We start from the raw sequence: 21,883 nt of genomic DNA, 5'->3' as shown, positions 1-21,883 counted from the left end.
GTATCTCGAACATGCATGGACCGATTAAGTTCAAACTTCACTCATACATCACACATTATATGGGACATATGCACATGCATTTTTTTCATGATCCGATTAACGATAGCCGAATAGCGCCCATTTTAAGGCCGAAAATGCATCAAAATCGCACATTTTCACCATTCCGGACCCGGATCTCAGTTATGCATGGACGGATTTTGTTCAAATTTGGTACATACATTAAACATAATAGGACCTTGATGCACGTCATTTTTTTTTTTGGATCGGGTTCGAAATGGCCGACTGGTGGCCATTTTGTTTTAAAGAATTCAGTTCTGGATCCGTATCTGAGACATGCTTGGATTGATCGAGTTCAAACTTCACACACACAAGGTACATCATGTCACAAATATGTATGTGCATTTGTTTCATGATCTCATTAACGATAGCCAAATGGGGGCCGCTTTAAGGCCGAAAATGCATTGAAATCGCACATTTTCACCATTCCGGACCCAGATCTCAGTTATGCATGGACGGATTTCATTCAAATTTGGTACATACATTAAACATAATAGGACCTTGATGCACGTCATTTTTTTTTTCGGATCAAGTTCGAAATAGCCGACTGGCGGCCATTTTGTTTTAAAGAATTCAGTTCTGGATCCGTATCCGAGACATGTCTGGATTGATCAAGTTCAAACTTCACACACACAAGGTACATCATGTCACAAATATGTATGTGCATTTGTTTCATGATCTCATTAACGATAGCCAAATGGGGGCCGCTTTAAGGCCGAAAATGCATTGAAATCGCACATTTTCACCATTCCGGACCCGTATCTCAGTTATGCATGGATGGATTTTGTTCAAATTTGGTACATACATTAAACATAATAGGACCTTGATGCACGTCTTTTTTTTTCGGATCAAGTTCGAAATGGCCGACTGGCGGCCATTTTGTTAAAGAATTCAGTTCTGGATCCGTATCCAAGACATGTCTGGATTGATCAAGTTCAAACTTCACACACACATGGTACATCATGTCACAAATAGATATGTGCATTTGTTTCATGATCTGCTTAACAATAGCGGAATGATGGCCATTTTAAGGCCGAAAATGCATCAAAATCACGTATTTTCACAATTCCAGAACCGGATCTCAGTCATGCATGGATGGATTTTGTTCAGATTTAGCACAATGTGTTGTACATATGTAGGTGCATTTCGGTCATGATCTGCTTTGAATGTATATGTCACTCAAATATGAACGGAACGGGGACGTGTCATTGACAATGACTTGTTAAAAAAATGAAATGTTCGATTGAAATGAAACTTTGAATATAAGTTAATAATTAATTTGATGTATGAAAACTTCTGATATATTTCCGTAAAAACCTCAAATTTGAGCCAAATAGTTGAATAAAAGCTATCTGCTATCTATCTGCATGTATCTGCAATCTTGTTTCTGTGTACGAGCTGTATTATGACGTAATGGGAATACATGATGTTTATATAGATTTACAAGTATTTCATTGCAAGGGCATAGAAATACCAAAAAAATGTCAAAATTTTAAGCAAATATAGTTATAAATAAATTATTTCTTTGTTTCTTTTGCAGAAGGTAGCTGTGACACAAATATTGTTACTGATTTCATTCAAACAAGGATACCAGCCGCTAAATTGTCTGAAGACGTCGGTTCTGAGTTGACATATTCATTGCCCACCACTGGAGGGCAGTTAACAAAATTCGAAAAACTATTCTGTGATTTGGACGAAAGTCTGGATTCATTACACCTGTCCGGATATGGAGTTTCTGAAACAACACTAGAGGAGGTAAGTTAACTATGCCTTTTAGAATGTTTATTTGGAGGCTCAGATTTCATTCTTACATTAATGGGATGGTGATTCTTACAACAAGATATGTTAACCTTTTCATCACCAGTTCCCTCTTTTCAGCACAAATTCACAAAATAGAGTCGTTTATAGTCTGCACTTTCGTTCAGAAGATTAAGACAAAAATAGCCAATTTGTTTGAGTAAAAACTGAAAATTGACTCAAATGTTGTATGTTGGCTCCAAAATTAGGGTTTATTTCCAGAAATATTGAAGAATATAAGAAAAAAAGTGTCGGAAAATTTGGGCATGAAAGTCTGGTGGTGAAAAGGTTAAAGCAAATGACACCCAAATATTAATAATTAAAGCGGGGTGGGGGGGGGGGGGTCGTCACCTGCGTATGTGTCAGATGGCCATAGCTTGTCATTGTTTACTAACAAGTGTCTACCCATGATCTTTTGTATTTTTAGCATGTGTTGTTATCGTCGCTTGGGACTCAATTCCCGCGCGTGTGCAGGTGACGACCCTCTCGCTTTAAACATTGTTGCCCCTTGCTGCATTTCAAAAATTTAATAAAAAATTATTTATTTATCTTTTAGTATATTTTCACATTTATTAACTTGCCAATTCACCACTGATAAAAATTTGTATTTTTAAAGATGCATATATATTATATTATTATTCCTGCAGGTGTTCCTGAAACTTTCGGGTGTGCGAGGTGATGGAGACGATGTCAATGACTTGTCTAAACCTGATACGGCCGGTACTAAACCCAATGGGGACGAGGAAAAGGTAAAGGAAAATTGGAAACTAAGACGCTGGGACACAGACAACAGTGATGTATCTTATTCAAGTGCAAGTGAGAAAGAGAACAACGAAATAGGTAACAAATAAAAGTGTTTAAATAAATATATGATTGTATTGTACAGCATGTGGTGAAATTAACTGACCAAGAAAACAACTGTCTCCCTATTAACACATGACTTGCTGAGAGCATCTAGTGATAGCTGAATGAATGAATGAATGAATGAATGAATGAATGAATGAATGAATGAATGAATGAATGAATGAATGAATGAAATAATGGCGTCAGTAGGCAATGTGTGCCTCTTGCAACATTCGTGGGGACATATTACCAGCAATGTTTGTTTTGACGTTGCTTTCACTTGTTGAAAAATAATAGCACTCATTTGCATATCGAAAATCTTGATATATGTTGACAGGAGTGTTCAAATTATGAAATGGCATTTGATATGTTTGTGATAATAATAATTCACGTTGTAATGTTCTTGCACGATTTTAAATATTTCATGCTTTTCACTCAAAATATGATTTTGTTTTTTAATTTAAAAATGCTTTGATTTACTCACTGTGCTTAGTGATTTTCTAATTTTGTGAAAATGGTTTTGTTCAGAAGCATCAACTTGTTGGGATTAAAAGTATCATAGTTAAAACAAACAATGCTGACTGTTTTTCTAGCAATATTGCAGTTACAAGTGAAACTAAAATGAAGATAGCAGCTTTTTCAAATCAGATTGTATTGACACCTGCTGTATAAATATTAGTATGTTTCCAAATGAATGGCCTTGGTACTTGAAATGAAACATGTTCACATCTTATGTCTTTTTATTGTCTGTGTCTTTAAAATTTTTTTTTTAAAACATTCATTCTTTTATGTTATATAATTATTGTAGGCGAGAAAGAGGGAAAGAAGAAGAAAGGCGCAAATAAACGTGTCTACATTGGTCCAGCCCTGGGATTAAGACAGATGCGCGCCATGCTTACAAAACGTTTCCACCATGTCAAACGCGATATTAAGGGATACTTCTGGACTCTCATCATGCCAGCCATCTTGATAGCCATTGCATTAATTTTCACAAAGATGACTCCACCTGTAGATTACCCAGCACTTCAGCTGACACCGGCAATGTACCTTGATCCTAACCATGTCTTCTACAGGTACATGTAGTTGAGTTATAAATCAAATCATTACAACCGAACTATCCAATTTAGCAGGCAACCATTAGAATTATCGGGTACGGGTTGCCCTCTAAGTCGATATGTCATGCCACTGACACACAAAGATTTGCTGTGCTAATTAATTCACTGACGCGTCATTGACACAACAGAAAATTGTACATTGGTATAGTGAACTTCTAAAACTTCTGTAGTTATGGAATTTGAAATTTGATAATATGAAACTCAATTTTTATAAACAGAATAAATGTAAAAACAAAGGAAGTCAGGGGCCACAACATTTTTTTGTGTGCCTCAATTCACCTGTGCAGTCACATACAATTTTGTATTTTTTTCTTGAAGACTGACCTCCCCAACAGTCAACAAGCTGACTAACTTGATTTTGGGGTTTTCTATTTTGACTCAATTCCCACAAAATCAGTCCTGTTAGAGAGCACAGATCGGGGTAGAGCAATTTTCGAAAAAGCACTAAGACAGTTTTGAGAAGACAATTTTGAGAAATCAAATCCAGCTGGAAAAATGAGAAACAAAACACAATGCACATTGAATACAAAAAAAACATGCACATTGAATAGAAAAAAAAATCTTGCTCAAATGGAGAGAAAATTTATTTTTTATTTTTATCCCAGTTTTTCTAATCGTCAAGAATTGAAGTGAACACAGCGTGATTGAGATGCAGAGTCTTGTTAGATTGTGGACCAATGGTTTCACTCAGAGTAGAGCTATTATATTAACTCCTATCGTCTTGTTTTATGTATGAACATTGTAAACTAATGCAAAATTATTATTCAAATCACTTTCAGTAATTACAAACCAAACGATCCAGTGACACAGACTCTAGTGAATTCATTCCTAAGTCCACCAGGTATCGGCACAACGTGTATGGCAGACGCTGATGAAAAGTAAGTTAGCTTTGATAAAGCTTGACGCAATGTTGAATCAATGCGGAAGTGACAACATGCACAACATGTAGGCGAATACGATACCACAGTACATGTGAAAACTTATGAAAACTGTTATTATTAATAATACTTTTTTAAATATTAGTTTAAACATTAATTTACCCTTGAAAACTACTTTTAACTGATGGCATTATAATTTAATACACTGATCGGTCAAATTAAAATGAAACAAGAAAATTAAAGTATTTTTTATTTTTGGAAGAGTAATTTCTTATGCATGTGAGTGCAGCAAAAACATAGCTTCTTTCTGAGTTCACCTGAAAGGCCTTTTCACAGGGAACTGTGGGGGCTCCAGACTTTAAAATGAAATGGGTCTATTGGCATATCTTCTTTAACTCAATAGTAATTTTTCACTACAGGTTAAATTTTTTTTTAGAGAATAATGAAAATTAATTATGCAAGGTTACTTGTGAAACTTGACAAAAGTGGACTTTGGCATTCCAAACGTTGAACTAGGTCAAACAATTTTTGCGTTTTAATGGAGAATGTATCCACCTACAAAAGACAATGTGTCGTGTTGTACATTAGTTTGAGTTCCCTGTTAAATGCTTCATCATTTCTCAGTTGTATTTATTATTGTTATGTTACAGAGACAAGTACCCATGTGTTTTTACGGAACGTGGATTTGACATAAACGTGGCAAGCCTTACACCAACACAAATCCAGGCTATGCAGCTGAAAGACCTCAACGCTCCAAACTGCACATGTGAAGGTGGAAAGCAGACATGCCCAGAAGGTTCGGAAGGCGCTGCTGTCCCCGAGTGGATCACAAACACGTCGTCAGTACTGCAGGATCTGACCTTTAAGAAAGATATCAACGATTATTTATTGCGCACAAGCGGCGATTACATCGATGCAAGATACGGCGGTCTAACCTTTGGTAACACACAAGAAGACAGTACTGAACCTCTAAATATTGAAAAGGTTAGTATGGATTACTGAGCTACCTAGCTAGCTAGACACATAAAATATTATTATCTATCTTGTGCAATGACCTGAAACTGGAATCTTTCATCCTGGTAAGTCCTGGAAAGTGAATAATCAACATGAACAGCCATGTTGCAACGTGGTCTATTGAAATCACTATTCAAAGAAATAGATCGTTTGGGACAATCATTGTAAAAAAAGCCAGCTATTTCCTTATGGGTCACTATAACCTTGAATTGTTGTGAATATATAACAGTTCTAAAAAACACTCCTCAAAACTGATAAAAAACTTCTGGGAATTTTATTTCAATTCAGGTGTATGAACCCTAATAATTATAGCATTTAATTGGATTATTATCAAAATTCTTATAATTAGTGCAGTTTCAGATTAAGTATGTTAACACTTGCTGCTTGCATGAATGACCGTTTTTTTTAATTTTATCACATTTTTTTTTTTTTAACTTTCAAACTTAATATCAGTGACGTCATATGATTTCCAAATGTTAAGTTATTGACAGGGACTATGTCATCCCTAAATGACTTGTTCTTCATCTGAAAGACTAACGTGTATTTGAATTAACTTTGATAGCTATGGCTCTGTCACACACAAGTCGGTAACTGTCGGGTCCAATAGTTTATTTACTCTTCAAGGCAAATATTGTATAATTCATTTTCACCTTTTAATCTTGACAAAACTTGAAGCCATTAATAACTACACTGTTAATTATTACTTTATGTGTCATGTGACTATTTACAGGTTTGGTACGATAACAAAGGTTTTCACTCGTTGCCCACGTTCCTGAACGTGATGAACAACGTCGTACTTCGCTCTAAAGTAAAAGACAACGGTGGCGATCCGACCATATATGGTGAGTAGAAATGAAACTTATAAATTCGGTCATAAAATTATGGGATATGAAGGACAAAAATGATGAGATAAGACATAATTCATGGGACTGTAACTATGTCAACCGTGCATAGGATCCTGCATTTCACAGTGTGACACCAGTAATGCATTGTGGGAATTATCCATTTAACACCATAAATGTTCCCGCTGAAATGCTGGTGTACATTTCTTTTGTACATTTCTCTGTATTTTCTACAATATCTTTGTTAATTTTAGACGAAATAAACATTTTCCATTATTTTAAAATTATTGATCAAATTAGTTCAGGTTTAATCAGTAAAAGATGATGTGTAGATATCCTTCAAAAAATTACAAATACACACCAAAGATGAAAAATGTGTAAACCTTATACCATATTTGCTCTATTAGTTGCGCATGCACTTACCTAAATGACAGAGGTGTGTCTGTAGTCAAAATAAATCATATTTCAATGATCCAGTATGAATTTATTGTTCATTTACATGCGATTCTATTAAAGGCAAATATGGTATGTTAATGAATTGCTATGTTTTGGTATAAATATGAGCCTTTATCCATATTTTAAAAAATTAATTTTAATAGCAGGTTTTTAAAGTAACAGTGATAAATATATAAATGTAAAGCATAATCTCAAAGTGCGTTATATCAAAGACAATCTCTTTCTAATGTCTTTGGTTATATAGCAAATTGAGTATATTGAATACTAATGGTTGTTTTGTTTGTAATAGGTATTACCACGTACAACCATCCTCTCAGGATGACTAAAGAGCAACTCAGTGACGACGATATGTAAGTTTAGTTACATTTACATACATTTTAGTGTTGTACTTTTCTTTCTTGAATATTCTCGTGATTAAATACAATTCTGGGTACCCTAGTAACTGTGCTACTAAGTACCCAAGCCAGTGAAAAGGAGGGGGTGTCACGCAGATTTTGTATTTGTTGTATTTGTTGGAATTAATAAAGAACAAGAATTTAATTATTAAATAATCCACTCTTTCTATCCTGGAATCTACACTGCATATTCTTAGAAACGTAGCAGTCCGAAAACTCAAAACTCATCACAAAAATGAGTGAATCTCGTGTTTTATTAAGTAGTGACCATTAGTTCTAAGGCCAATATTAGCATTTTTGTTGGTATACCTAGATTTTTCATGCTGACCCTGTATCTTTTCATGGCCATTAGAAGAAGCAGATCACTTCCTGTTTTTATCTGCATGCTAGACAAACTTTTCACACGTAAATGTTGAGTCAAATGTGTATCATTATCATCTTTTATAAAAAATTCAATATAACAGTGCTCCTGTATATCAGTATGGTCCAATATGTCCAAGAGTCTCAATTGCAAGATTAATTAAAATAAAAATATGAAAAAATGAAAGTTATACCTTGTGACCTACCAACCCTATTTTTCGGTGTTATCGGAAACATACTATTTCATTTGGCTTAATTGATTTCAGGTCCAATTATATAATATTTTCAGTGATAATTCTGACCATCAATGACAAAGTACTAGGAATAATTGATCTGTTTTTGTACTTACACAGACTTGAATTAGCCCGGGAATACGGTGTGATGATTGTCATTGTCTGTGCATTCTGTCTTGTGCCGTCAAGTTTTGTTATGTACCTGGTGATGGAGAACATGCGTGGTATTAAACGGCTGCACCTGGTCAGTGGAATGTCGCCGGGAATGTACTGGTTTGCTAGCTACATCTGGGATCTGGTGAGTACTGTAAAATATTTTTTAACTTTGCACTAGGCAAATTTGTCATGAGTTTTGTGACTAAGTGAAAATCATAAAATTTTTGTAGCAGGGAAAATTACTCTGCGTTATGTATTTTCATGTTCATTTCATTTCATGTTGGATTTCTGTACAGTTTTTGAAAATTTAAAATTGTTTAATTGTCAATTCTTTAGATCAACTATTTGCTGCCTACTATATTATGCATTATACTTGTGTTAGCCTTCGATGTTAAGTCGTACTGTTCTGAAGATAACCTACCTGCGTTTGTCACCATTATACTGTTATTCGGGTAAGTAAGCAGGAGTTCAGTCATTGTTTGAACAAACAATTAGAGTGTATCTGTATATAGACATCAGGGCCAGAAAATATGCTAGCCTGATGACTGCGACAACTGAAAAAATTGCACGAACAGTGGGCTGGCCACTAATTTAACACAGTTGTTTCAACCATGTTAATGGATGTACAGTATTATAAATTTGGCTCATTACATATATTGTATATTAATGTTTTGCTGTCAACTAATGGAAACTATTTTTACTGACTCAACAAATTTATTCTTATTATTATTTTTATTATGTCAATCAAACAACATTCATTGTAAAAAAATTTTTTTTTTTTTTTTTTAAATCTTTTGAAGGGAAGGATGTGATTTTCACCACCAGACTTTCTCGCTCAAATATTTCTGCACTTTTTTCTTATATTCTTAAATATTTCTGGAAATGAACCCTAATTTTGGAGCCAACTGACAATATCTGAGTCAATTTTCAGTTTTTTACACAAAAGATTTGCAAGTTTGCATGAAGGCAGTATAACAATCAAATCAACAAAAGTGTTCAAATGTGACAGCAGTAATCTTAAATTGTTTTATCTTTTCACAGATGGGCGATTATTCCACTCATGTATTTGTGTTCCCGTATATTCAATGATGCGGCAACCGCGTTCATTGTATTATTCTGTGCAAACTCACTCATAGCAACACTGACGAATATATTTAAGCTGATCCCAACCTCAGATGTAAGTATAAATACTGTAGAATACTTTATTTTCGCTTGGAATTTATTTTCGCTATTTTCGCTGGAGGGATAATTCCGTGAAAATAAAATCCAGCGAATATACTTTTTTTCCTATATTTCACATTAAACTCATCAAAAATCAGTGAAAATAAATTCAATACAAAACGCCCAAAAAGCCTTTTCAGCGAAAATTAATTCCAGCGAAAATAAAGTATTCTACAGTATTTTTTTGCATTTAAATCCACTTTGGGATATTCCTGTAAAGGAACAACAAACTAGGAATAAAGGAAAAAAAAAAAGAATGAAACAAATATATTGTAAATGAATTAATGTTAACTCAATTAGTATTTTGTCGTATTAATTTTCCAGAATGAATATTACCGGTAGTTTTTCTTCATCTGTTTTGTTTTAAGCTTGTTTATGAAAAGTTTTCTTTCATGCTTGTAAAGATTGCATTCGAAAGAGTTGGTCTTTAATGTTTTGATTATTACAAATAGGTCATTTTCTTTATGATAAATTTCATATTTCTGCCCAATTCAATTTATAAGACATCAATATGCAATGGCAGTTTCACAGTTCATGCTCAAATTTCATATAAATACTGTACTAGTAGATTACATGTGTTGTATACATGTACATCGATATGGGAACTTTATTAAACAGGATTTTTCATGAGAAGCACTGCCTTTAATGTAATGTAAAACATACATCTACACTCTATAATCCATAACATTTGTATTCATTTCAAAGTGATCTTACTTTTATGTTAGGATCGGAGGGATTAGGTCCCAGGCTTCATTCGTTCACACTCACTATGTTGAGAGAGTTGTAAATTCAGTGCTTTGTTGTATATACTGTATGTGTGCATGTGATTCTAGATTCTCTCTGTCATCGATTGTGTCTTTAAATTTTACTGGGTAATAAATACTAACTAACATTTTTCTTTGATGTTACAGAAAATGAACGAAACGCAAGCTTTATGCGAGACCATCTTCAAGATCTTTCCCCAGTTTTGTTTTGCTAACAGCCTGATCCTATTGTCAGATAATCAGATGGTTGCTGATATCTACGCCAGGTTTGACGTGTATAAATACCAAGATCCATTCAGTTACGAAATGTGTGGTTGGCACATGGTAGCAATGGCCGTAGAGGGAGCCTTCTTTTTCATTATTGTCTTAATTGTTGAGTATGCAGGCAGGAAAGGTTCGGATGGGTAAGTGGTAACTAAGTGCATCCAAGAAAGGGAACTTCTAACTTGGGCACTATCCGTCAGTCTTTGTGTGTGTTTACATTATTTCTTTAGATGTTTTTCTGCAGATAATAATCAAACTTGGCATCTTGATTAAGAATGAGGTATTTGATCGGTGCCCCCAATTTTTCCCCATTTCTATTATTGGTCGTTTTCATGATTTTGACTGGTAATCACTTTTCACAGAACCCATTAACAAAAGCTGGAACCCATTATAATGTTGATTGCCTAAAAGTGATCTTGTATCTAGCATTGAGTCAATATGGTGTTTCTTCATTTCAGACATAAACCAGGAAGCTATGTGACTGACAAAAGCACGGACAGTGACGTAAATGCAGAGAGAGAGCGTGTATCACGTGGACTAGCGGGCAGAGATCTTGTTCAGCTGAAGAACCTTACAAAGGTATCATCAATATTATTCAAATTAAATAAACCGTTCATATCAGTTGTGCTGGTAATGAAGTGCATCAAATTAGTGTGTCTTTCTTGCGTAGTTATTGCTTCAATCTGTTCATCTATAAAATAAAAGCAGGGTTTTTCTAAACCGGGGAACAGGGACGCAGCGCCCTGATATTCTCGGCTGGCCCCCTCTTACCGAAATTGCCGATTGAACTTTCAAGTCATAAATATATTTCATATGCCGTACAACATGAAATCTTTCTCAAAGATATTTTTCTCTGTGAAAACTTCCCAGCAACAGCAGCTGACAATATGTCTGGACACCAAATACACTAAAATTACTCCAAAAATATTTCAGTGGCCATAGATAAAATGGCGCAGAAACCTCCGATGTGGCGTTTCCAGGTTGATCCGCCATGTTGTTTCTGTGCTAGCTACTCTCGCTCCTCTCTTTCGCCTATGTGTGCTCCCTGCTGTTCATTTTTTCTAGAAAAAACCCTGTAAAAGGATTGCTAGATTATGAATGTCAAAACGATCTCACAGAGTTGTTGCTTTTGGCCAAAGTTGCTTACACTCATTTTAATTTTGACGTCACAGAAGTGATTTGTCACAACTCATTGGGAAGATTTATTATCTGATCACTTTAATTTGTGTGTTATCATTTTAATTTAATATTTATAAATCCAAGTGCATTTATGAAATATGCAAATTATTCAAAATCTATCTTTCAGGTTTACCGCACAAGTGCCAAGAGAAATATTGCAGTTGACCATCTAGCCCTGGGTGTTCCTGGTGGAGAGGTAAGTATTAATCAATGGAAACAAGATTCATGTTTTTTTTCTAATTTCAAAGCAGTTAGAAGGTGATTATGAATAAACAGTGAACTTTGAATGTGCTGGGATCCACTTCAAACTCAACACAACACAACTGAACAATCATCGCTTTTCAATATCAAGGATCAACTGAGACTGCATGCACGCAATACTATCTGTACTTTTATTTCTATATATGACAGAAGAATTGTTTTTGTTGCAGTGTTTTGGTTTACTCGGTGTGAATGGAGCGGGAAAAACCACAACATTCAAGATGTTGACTGGGGAGTTGAGTCCAACGGGAGGCAAAGCTATTGTCAACTGTGATAGGTGAGTTAAAGTGTGTAAGATGAGATATACACTATAGTGATGTTCTCACTAGACGAAATAAGCAGTTGTCACAACGCCTTTTATTTGAGAACCTTGTTAAACGTCGTTGTCTTCTCTAGCGTAAAAACACATGGAGAAACAGAAACAAAGCAAATGCATTTACCAGAGGGGACGCCATGTTGTCGATTGATCTTTCCATTTGTTTATTGACCTTCCGTGATATGATTCGTTGTGCGTGCAAAACACCGGTGTTTTTACTAAGTGAGAACGCGAGCAGACAATTCAGCAGATCAGCTAATATTTGCACAACAAAAAAAACAGTGTCAACACCGGCATTTTTTAGACGTGTGAGAACGTAGCTTAAATCCAAGCATTGCACACATGTGGACAGAAATCTATGGTCATGTAAATCAAATATCAACAAGCATTGTTTAAATTGATATGGCATGTTTTATTGGTTACGTTACCATATACTCTCTTCTAGATGCAAGAACATAAACACCAAAAATCACATATGTTCTATAGTAAATCATTAGACTATAGGAAAATTGTGTTAATTCAGTTCCTTGACTCCAAGAAAAACATGACATTCTCTATATCCTTTAGTTGCTCATAAGGCACATAACCTGCTGGTCCCCCTAAGTTTAATATCAAATCTTTACTCATGCCCGATTGGGAAATAATGCATATCCAAATTTAGGCTACCTGTTACCCCTAACCGCCTCAGCATACAACCACTCATAACAAGAGCATGTTAATTTAAGTACCATGCCAATTACAAATTTACTTCAGAATCAGTACTATAATTAATTAATTCTAAAAACAATTCAGAACAATTGCAGCTTTTCTAGGTGTTGTATGTTACAGAAAATTGAATTTTGAATTACCAAAATGGTCTTACTGCCTTTTCACATGCATGGGAAATGGTTTCTCCATCAAAATTGTAATTTGTGCAAAAAAAATGTTGAGCAAGACAACAGTGAATTTTTTAAAATCTTGTATTTTTAGTGACATGAAATTAACCTCATCTCATTTGTATCCATATGCATTTAGTACCGGATATTGTCCGCAAGAAGATGCTCTTGACGGTCTGATGACCGGTGTGGAACACATTTATTGCTATGCAAGAATCAGAGGGATCCAGGAATCACAAGTTAAACAGGTTGCAAAGTGGGCACTGGGGAAGATGCGACTCTCTGACGCTGGCAACAAGCTGGTTAAGAACTACAGTGGAGGAATGAAACGAAAACTATCAACTGCCATTTCTCTTATTGGGAAACCTGACGTTATTCTAATGGTAATGAACATACATAATTTACATAACGACACAGCGTAGCGCTAGATCACATGTGAACACTAAAACATAAATGATTATATATTGTGAATTACTTTATTTTAGCTGAAATTAATGTTTGCAGTAAAGACATATTGGCTGTTTTGTATGAATTTTATGAGTTGAATATATAATATAGGAAAATAGATAATTTCACAGGTTCATCCTTTTAGCTAAAATAGCAAAAATATTGCATTGAGACAAAATTGATTGGCATCAAATGTGTATAGAACATTATTAAGCATGGAAATACCCCAAAAATACTTTCGCATTTATTAAATCCCACAGTGTTTGACGTCACTATGATACTATGACCTTTGTTTGTCCTGATTTAGCGTTTGATTTTGTGCATAATGTGAAATCTTGCATTGAATGGTAAAATGGTCTATAATCTCCCAAATGAATGATGTTAACATGTTTGTTGATTTTAGACTTACGCAAACCCCTCCTACTACAACAATGCTCAACAATAGAGGCCCATGGCACCAATGTTGTACCTTGTAACTGAAGTGTATGATCAGCATCAAGTGGTTAACATCTGGTACTTACAGTACATGTATCATCAACATAACTAGAACTACTGAATGAACACAGTAGAATATCTGTATTAATCATGTATATATCAATTGCATTAAATAGGATGAGCCCACCACTGGCATGGATCCAAAATCGAGACGAACTGTCTGGGCCAATGTCCTAAGTGTGATCAGAGATGGCAGATCAGTTGTCTACACTTCTCACAGGTAAATAGAACACTTTTAAATACAGAGATTTTTTTAAACAAGGGAACAGGGGCGCATGCCATGGTCATGCGCCCCCTTACCATGGGGAGCAGATCCTCTGGCAACCATAAAATTCTGATTGACCAGGGATCACAGGTGCCACAGTCTTCAACTGTGACCTGTCTGATAGTAATTTTGGCCCCAAGGAAGCCATGGAATGCGCCATCTAACTTTGAATTATCAAAAACTCCACACCCTGGTAGGGAGAACCCTATCTCCCTCACTTGGTGGCGCCGCTGAATTGCAGTGCTCCCTCTTGCAGATTTTTTCTAGAAAAACCCTGGAAATACGTACCTGATAAAATTGAGCCTTTTATAAAACACTGCTTATCATTGCATTAATTTCAATGTTGTTTATATTTTTTACAACAAAAATGTGTCAAAATTAAATGTTAGAATTTGATACTGTAAATAGGAGTTAGTATTAAGGTAGCAGAATAGTTTTTTGGGCACTTTTCACATTTTTTTTTGAAAATCACACGAATAGCTCCCTAAGGCATGCTACATACATTAGTGTTTTTATTTTATTGAAAAAAAAATATCTTGTACAAGTAAACTGATTTTTTTCTTGTGTGCAAACAAATGGCCAAGTTTTTGTTTATCCAGTGTACACCCAACTAGTGCATCTCATTAATATGCATGGTTTACAAACATAACTGAACTGAGGGTAAATAGTTTTAAGTTGGGCCACTTTCTTTATTTGCTATTTACAAACAACTGATAAGATATCTGTTTGTAGTTTACACACAGCTGCCTTTCTAGACAGGAAGTACAGCAAAGACAAAACAATCGCTTTTGAAACAACAAATTTTGAATAAACAAAAAAGTACATGAATGTACCACTTCAATGTAATTATATGTTAACAGAATAAAAACTAACAATAAATTTCTGTAATATTTTTTCTTGGCTTAGTCATTGAAAGGTGTCTGACCATAGGGTTAGTTTCTTAGTCCAGAAGTAATGCAGTTACATTGGAAGGGGGCTCCCTTTTACAAAATATGGTTGCAAACAATAAAATACGGCCATCTGTGGTGGCTATGCATTGCATGTAAATTCAGGCCACAAACTACATGTAAAGGTTGATCAATGATAATAATATGCTTGGACCTGGTTTATATAATCCATTTTTCAGAGGAGTTTTCACCAAGTAGGCATACTTGCATGCTTAGGTTTTTCTAAATTCGTAAATTATGTTACATGTAATAAATCTGTCTGATAAATACTTGGTTGTTTTATCTAATGTGCTCATGCGAACAAAACGCACGGCAACGAAATAGTAGCGCCTCCCCCCCCCCCCGGGCCGACGTCTTGACATCGGATAGTGGGCCAGTGTTTCACGCAAGGCAAGGGTTGACTTTTTCGTACGACTTCGGTAAAAAATAAAGGATCATCTAAAATCTAGGTAGTTTTTATAGATGATAACAATGAGTCCGGTTACAATTAAATGTTGAAGAGATTCATCTACAAGTATAAGACCCGAGGTTACTGTCAAGTGACGGTAAAACTCTGTTTTGCGGGATTTGATTTTAAAGCACAGGAAATGCTACATGCCGGCATACATCACTGGGTCACATTTTACAACTATTCTATTCACACCAATCAAAAAACAGGGCAGCTTCCTTCATTAATGTGCAAAATATGCAAAGAAGGAGAGGGTTATCAGTAATTCTTTAGTTTAGTTGTCATTCACTAATTATGGACGAGATAGTAAGCACGCGAAAATTTTCAAGAAAAAGAAAGCGAGGAAGAAAGAAGAAAAACGTCAAAAGAATGATCACTCTTGTCAAAAAAGATGTTGAAAGAGACGATGCTGGGTTCGTACAGAACGGATTTCCCCGTCGAAACCAGTGTCAGCCATGAAGTGGGCGAAGAAATTGTTACCGTGACACTGAGAGTCCGATGAATCAGACTTCGATATAGTGGGTGATACTCCTGTTCAAAACGTTCGAGAGATGTCTGTATCTCGCAGGAAAATATTGTTACCTTCCGACGTAGAAGAAGAAAGTGAGAGTGAATGTCACGGCCGATCGTTTGAAAACGGCGAGATTCGACTCGTTGACATGTCACTGTTGAATGGCGCCCTAGAAAAAGAGATTTGTCAATTTTGCAAAGTAGGCAATATCTCAATAGTGGAGCGCAGGCGTCACGGTCTAGGCAGTCAGTTTGAATTTCTTTGCACGCAAGGAGATTGATTGTATTCGATCAAAACTGAGCCAGCCTAGCTTCCCGTCATCCCGAAAAAAGGGAACAGTTTTCGAAATAAATAGAAAAGCTGCCATTGGAATGCGAGCGATTGGAAAGGAACGGCGCGCTCTGGTGAAACTGTCAAGCTATTAGGGGTTACCTCGGGGGTTACCTCAACCAGTAACGGGTCCACCCTATCGCCAGTATGTACGAGCTGCCTCCAGGAGACTCCGAAACTCGTGGCATGCTTGAACTAATAAGTTTACAAACACAACGACCCAAAAATAAATACACTGTATTTGCAAACACTTCAACTGCCAAGTGTAGTGTCTGTATTGTTTGTTACTCGCAAACAGAACCGCCCACTTTGCATAATCCAAGCTTTAATGAATGACGTCACCGTTCGTTATCAGCACAGACCGTCACAAAACTCCATAGCGTGAAAGAAAACGGCCAAAAAACAAAGTTTTTCACAGATATAAATGTCGGTTCATGATTTTTCTCGAAAACAACTTTCAAAGCATTTCATTTACAATTAGCCCATGTAAATTTTGCTGCTAAAACGGGAGTTAACGTTGATTGAAGTTTGAAATCATAAAAGTGCCGATTTCTCGGTGTTCGGTTTTTGCCAATTACCGTTGACCTAATTTTAAATGGCGTTTCAGTGAATAGCGCGACGATGTCCCCGTTTAGCTTTTCTTACTCTTGGATATGTTGGCTTCATATCCGTATTTACATATTTGCAAAATTCTATTGCGTTTTTTCACAAACCTCGCGCAAACCACCGGTATACTCTAACTTTAACACCAAAAAACGTGCTTGAAATTTGTGATTTTCGGAAAGAAAAAAAAAACTTAATGCAAAAAATAGAAATACGGATTTAAACTTCATGACCTTTGCTTCAAAACAGTGTAAAGTTTTTGATCGCATGAATGACTGTAGAGATGACAATTAAAATTTAATTCACGTTAGTTAAATTATCAGCCCCGCTGATTTTCAGAATCACGTGACGCTAAAACAAACACAATGTTCACAAAATATTAATAATAGGAAAATACAAGTCAAGAGCTTTCCAAACATATATAGATTGTATGGTTTCTTGTAAAATTTATTCGGATTATAGGTGTTTACATTTTTCATGCAAAAAAACTATCCTGCTACCTTAAGGTTTTTTCTATAAACTATATTAAAAGATGTGTTTTACTTTGTGTGGAATACCTGACCTTGCATCTTGTGTGTGCCACAAGGTCGATATAGCTCTGTCTCACTGATATAACTATGTTTTATTCTATTGTGTGTGTATGCGTGTTTTATCTGTTGTTTTGTGTTATTAGATCAAAGATTTTCCTGCAACTTGTTGATTTTTTTGTGTATGATGTTATTTCTACTACATTAACTTAAAAGAAGGGATATAACATATTCTGTATGATATCATTATCCATTCTATACAACATTGGATTACTGTAAAATACTTTATTTTCACTGATTTCTGACGAGTTGAATGTAAAATATAGGAAAAAAAGTATATTCACTGAATTCTATTTTCACTGAATCATTCCTTTTGCGAAAATTAATTTCAAGCGAAAATAATTTTACATTATTACTGATAATATCAATGATTGTTTGTCCTACAGCATGGAGGAATGTGAAGCACTTTGTACAAGACTAGCCATCATGGTAAACGGAAGGTTCAAATGTCTGGGAAGTCCCCAACATGTCAAGAATAAATACGGACAAGGTTACATGCTTACAGTAAAAGTTGGCGGTGAGAGCCCCGACCTCATACCTGCAAGGAATTTCCTGTCTACTTCCATCCCTGGCGCTGTTTTGAAGGTAAGATACAAAATGTCAAATTTCTAGAAATCTAGATAATATTACCAGAATAGTGCGCACATATCATCAACAAAGCGGTTTTCCCAAAATGGAGACTATCTTCAAATTGAGAGAATTCACCAGATCGTAGTCTTGTCGGTTAGGAGACCATCACGAGATCAGAAGACAACCAATTAATCCACAAGTTATCAAGTCTATACGCACTTAGAAGACACTTCACTCATCTTAAGAGTGGGTTATCAATGTTCAAAAAGTGAAGGCATGTATAAATGCATACAGACTTTCAAATGAAGTTTCCACAATATCATATTTAACTATTTTTTTACATATTGTTCTCAGGAGAGTCATCACAATGTTCTCCAGTATCAAGTACCGAATAAAATCGGGACATTATCAAGAGTGTTTGGAGTTCTTGAAACAGAGAAGAGTCGTTATGATATAGAAGATTATTCCCTTACACAAACAACCCTCGATCAGGTTAGTATTATTTGATTACCGTGAATCTCTGCAGGAATGAAGCCAGTAATAAACTTCTGGTTTTCGTTACCCGCAAAAAATAGTTCCGGTAAATAAATTTAACTTGGGAGTACATTTGTCTGAAAATCTCTTTGGATAAGTAGAATCCAGGTCAAGTTAACTCTTTGAATGCCATCATTTTTTTCAAACAAGATTGTGGTGCAACATTTCGCCAGTTTTAATGTATTTTTTTATATTTCTTTTCATGATATGAACCAGATGGACATAATTTTTTTATTGGCTACAAATGTTGATCAAAATTTTGGAATAATCATGAAAAAAATATGTGCGTTTTAAGCTTGTGAATGGTGACTTAAAGTTGACTTTGACATTCAAAGGGTTAATGATATGCAAAATACCTAATTAGTATGCACATACTGTTGCGGGCGCTACCCTTAATTCTTTACTCAGAATGATAATAGCTGTAATTTCGTAGTCTTCACGAACTTTATTTTTGCTGTCTATACCATCCAGGTAAACTACAGTACAAAAGTACATATAAAACTTGAGCAACGTCGTAATGAACATGCACATTTTGAATCATCAAATACAAATCCATAAAATACAAAGAATCAAACACAATTGTAATGTCGGCACCAATAGATATTAATCATTTCTATCGCTACTAGAAAATACATTTAAATTAAGTATTCACCTAGATTTCGGGGCAAACTGATGGAGCCCGGTCTTTAAATGGCTGCCATATTTACGTTGACGGCATTTCTACTCCAGTGCATAACAAACAAACAATTGTAATAGAGGGCGCTGTAGAGGAATTCCTAGATTTACCGTACGACGGTAGCAACACTCCTCTCTGCAAATGGGTAATTTATCGTACATTTGCACTCATGCCAAACTTTATAATATCTATATCAAACTATGTCTATAATAATAATTGCTCTTGAAATTCAAGTAAGAGTTCACAAAAAATAACATCAACAATAAAGGTAACAATTTAACTGTACTCAATGTTATTCATAGTCCCAATTAGTCTTCATCAACAGCAAGGAGCAGTACAAGCTTGTGGATTGGTCTGTCCACTATGGAACTGGCAGTAGTAAGCTGTACTTTGCGTACCAAACCATCTTTCCCAGGATACACTGCTGTCACTCTGCCAAGACGCCAGAAGTTACGTGGTACATTATCTTCCTTGATAATGACTATGTCACCCAATTTCAGATTGTACTGTGATGTGGTCCACTTTGGCCTTTGCTGTAGCGTATGCAGAAATTCTTTTCTCCATCGGTTCCAAAATTCATTGGTTAAGTGCTGTACTCTTCTCCATCTACGTGTTGAGTACATATCAGCCTTCTGGAAGTTGCCTGGTGGGGGAAGAAGTATTCTGGTCTTCATCGTTAACAAATGGTTTGGTGTCAGAGGTTCTGGAGAATCGGATTCACTCAGCTGATTGAGAGTAATTGGTCTTGAATTTACGATGTTCTGCACTTCGGCCATAAATGTGCGAAAGGACTCATCATCCAGCTGTGGACCTGCCTGATAGATGAGGGGTTCCAGAACACTTCGAACAGTCCTTATTTGTCTCTCCCAAATTCCTCCCATGTGACTACTGCTGGGAACATTGAATTTAAACTCAATCCAATCACACCTCTGACCTATCAAGAAATCAGCCATTTTCTTCTGATCAATCTCTTTCAGGCCCTTAATCATTTCATTGTGTGTTCCAACGATGTTAGTGCCACAATCTGCTCTCAGCTGCCTAATAGGTCCACGGATGCTAACAAATCTTCTCACCGCATTGATGAAAGAATTGGTATCTAGAGAGTTGACAGTCTCCAGATGAATTGCCTTGGATGCCATGCACACAAAAACTACACCATATCTCTTCAACTGGCTCCTCCTCTCCTTGATTAAGAATGGTCCAAAAATATCTACACCTGAATATGTGAATGGTGGGGCTTCCTTTATGCGGTCACTTGGAAGGTCTCCCATTTTCTGAGTTTGGGGTGCTCTTCTGAACTTCCTACATGTGACACACTGATTGATCAATTTAGACACTGTATATGAGCCACTGATGATCCAATATCCATGCTGTCGGATGTAGTTGTGAGTACAGCCTCTTCCCATATGATTGATTTGTTCATGGAAGTGTCGCACTATTAGTGTTGTTATGTGAATATTCTTGGGTAAGATGACTGGATGTTTAATTTCAAAAAGCTGGCAGGATTTCTGTATTCTACCTCCAACTCTCAGCAAACCCTGGTCATCTATGAATGGATTCAGTTTATATATAGCGCTGGATTTTCTGAACTGTATATTTCGTGCCTTTAGTTGGTTTCTAGATTGTGGGTTACCCACTAGCTTCATTTCCTTCAGTATCTGTATTTCTTTCTGAAAGGCTCTACTTTGGACCTCTCGTATTATGGCTTTTTTACCTTCTGCGAGATCCTGTACAGTTAAGGGTGTATTAGTTTCTGACATGACATCTGTGAGATCTAACTTTCTATTTATGGTTTTGGTGGCTCTCAACATTTTTGCCTTAAGACGTAGACAATTAGCGGCTGCTCGTTTAGATGCGTCCCATGATGAGTACTGATCAAAGCGGTCGATCAATTGACCATCTGAACAGGCTGTGAGTGAATTAGTCTTCAATACCGTGGAAGTTCTCTTCATTTCTCTCCTCATCTCTTCTTCTGTGTCACTGGTACACTCATATCGAAATTCTGTTGCAGATAGGGACTTATCATTCCATAGAAAATCTGGTCCAGTTAACCAGTTAGAATCTTCGATAAGTTGCCTGGCAGTTATCCCTCTGCTAGCGTCATCACTTGGGTTTGAGGCAGTGTTAACATACTTCCATGCATCTGGAGAAGTCAACTCTCGTATCTGCTGGACCCTGTTGGCGACATAGGTGTGAAAACGTTTGGATTCATTATTTATGTATCCAAGAACAACTTTACTATCTACCCAAAAATACTCTTTCACATCTTTAAACTGTAGTGCTGTGGTGATGTAGTGACTCATTCTTGCAGATAAAACTGCTGCTGTCAGCTCAAGGCGAGGGATGGTGATTTGTTTGTTGAGTGGTGTGACTCTGGCCTTTCCTATGACGAAAGAACAGTATACTTCGTCATCCTGGTTGATTTGTCTCAAATATGTGCTCTG

General features: G+C 36.0%; 2 protein-coding genes and 1 long non-coding RNA gene across 3 annotated transcripts in view; 1 reads left to right on the top strand and 2 right to left on the bottom strand.

Annotated features, from left to right (window-relative positions):
- Nucleotides 1-21,883, bottom strand: part of LOC146731978 (uncharacterized) — a 107,143-nt gene that overhangs the window by 65,633 nt on the left and 19,627 nt on the right. The window lies entirely within an intron of this gene.
- LOC100378128 (uncharacterized) overlaps nt 1-21,883 on the top strand; it is a 118,985-nt gene that overhangs the window by 89,874 nt on the left and 7,228 nt on the right. Inside the window, exons 91-108 of the mRNA XM_085492741.1 lie at nt 1,598-1,812; nt 2,502-2,694; nt 3,506-3,770; nt 4,592-4,690; nt 5,341-5,674; nt 6,435-6,546; nt 7,292-7,352; nt 8,111-8,288; nt 8,483-8,598; nt 9,188-9,323; nt 10,279-10,535; nt 10,854-10,974; nt 11,702-11,770; nt 12,006-12,112; nt 13,166-13,409; nt 14,085-14,188; nt 18,046-18,244; nt 18,584-18,721. Coding sequence (XP_085348867.1) covers nt 1,598-1,812; nt 2,502-2,694; nt 3,506-3,770; nt 4,592-4,690; nt 5,341-5,674; nt 6,435-6,546; nt 7,292-7,352; nt 8,111-8,288; nt 8,483-8,598; nt 9,188-9,323; nt 10,279-10,535; nt 10,854-10,974; nt 11,702-11,770; nt 12,006-12,112; nt 13,166-13,409; nt 14,085-14,188; nt 18,046-18,244; nt 18,584-18,721 — 2,948 coding nt within the window. The remainder of the gene's footprint in view (nt 1-1,597; nt 1,813-2,501; nt 2,695-3,505; nt 3,771-4,591; nt 4,691-5,340; nt 5,675-6,434; nt 6,547-7,291; nt 7,353-8,110; nt 8,289-8,482; nt 8,599-9,187; nt 9,324-10,278; nt 10,536-10,853; nt 10,975-11,701; nt 11,771-12,005; nt 12,113-13,165; nt 13,410-14,084; nt 14,189-18,045; nt 18,245-18,583; nt 18,722-21,883) is intronic.
- Nucleotides 19,189-20,918, bottom strand: LOC146731980 (uncharacterized). Its single transcript, XM_085492763.1, has 2 exons — nt 19,416-20,918; nt 19,189-19,239 (listed from the first exon to the last, which is right to left on the bottom strand). Exon 1 carries the CDS (start codon nt 20,843-20,845, stop codon nt 19,748-19,750), a length of 1,098 nt encoding a protein of 365 aa, XP_085348889.1. The 5' UTR covers nt 20,846-20,918; the 3' UTR covers nt 19,189-19,239; nt 19,416-19,747.

This window comes from Saccoglossus kowalevskii, chromosome 18 (genome assembly GCF_978046115.1).
Source record: "Saccoglossus kowalevskii chromosome 18, keSacKowa6.1, whole genome shotgun sequence".
NCBI lineage: Eukaryota > Metazoa > Hemichordata > Enteropneusta > Harrimaniidae > Saccoglossus > Saccoglossus kowalevskii.
Note: the sequence above shows the minus strand (reverse complement) of the source record. Positions and strands in the feature narration are given on the sequence as shown.

Bases quoted from the DNA above. Each gene is read 5' to 3' on its own strand.
- LOC146731980 (XM_085492763.1), bottom strand. From the start codon at position 20,845: ATGGGAAGAGGCTGTACTCACAACTACATCCGACAGCATGGATATTGG.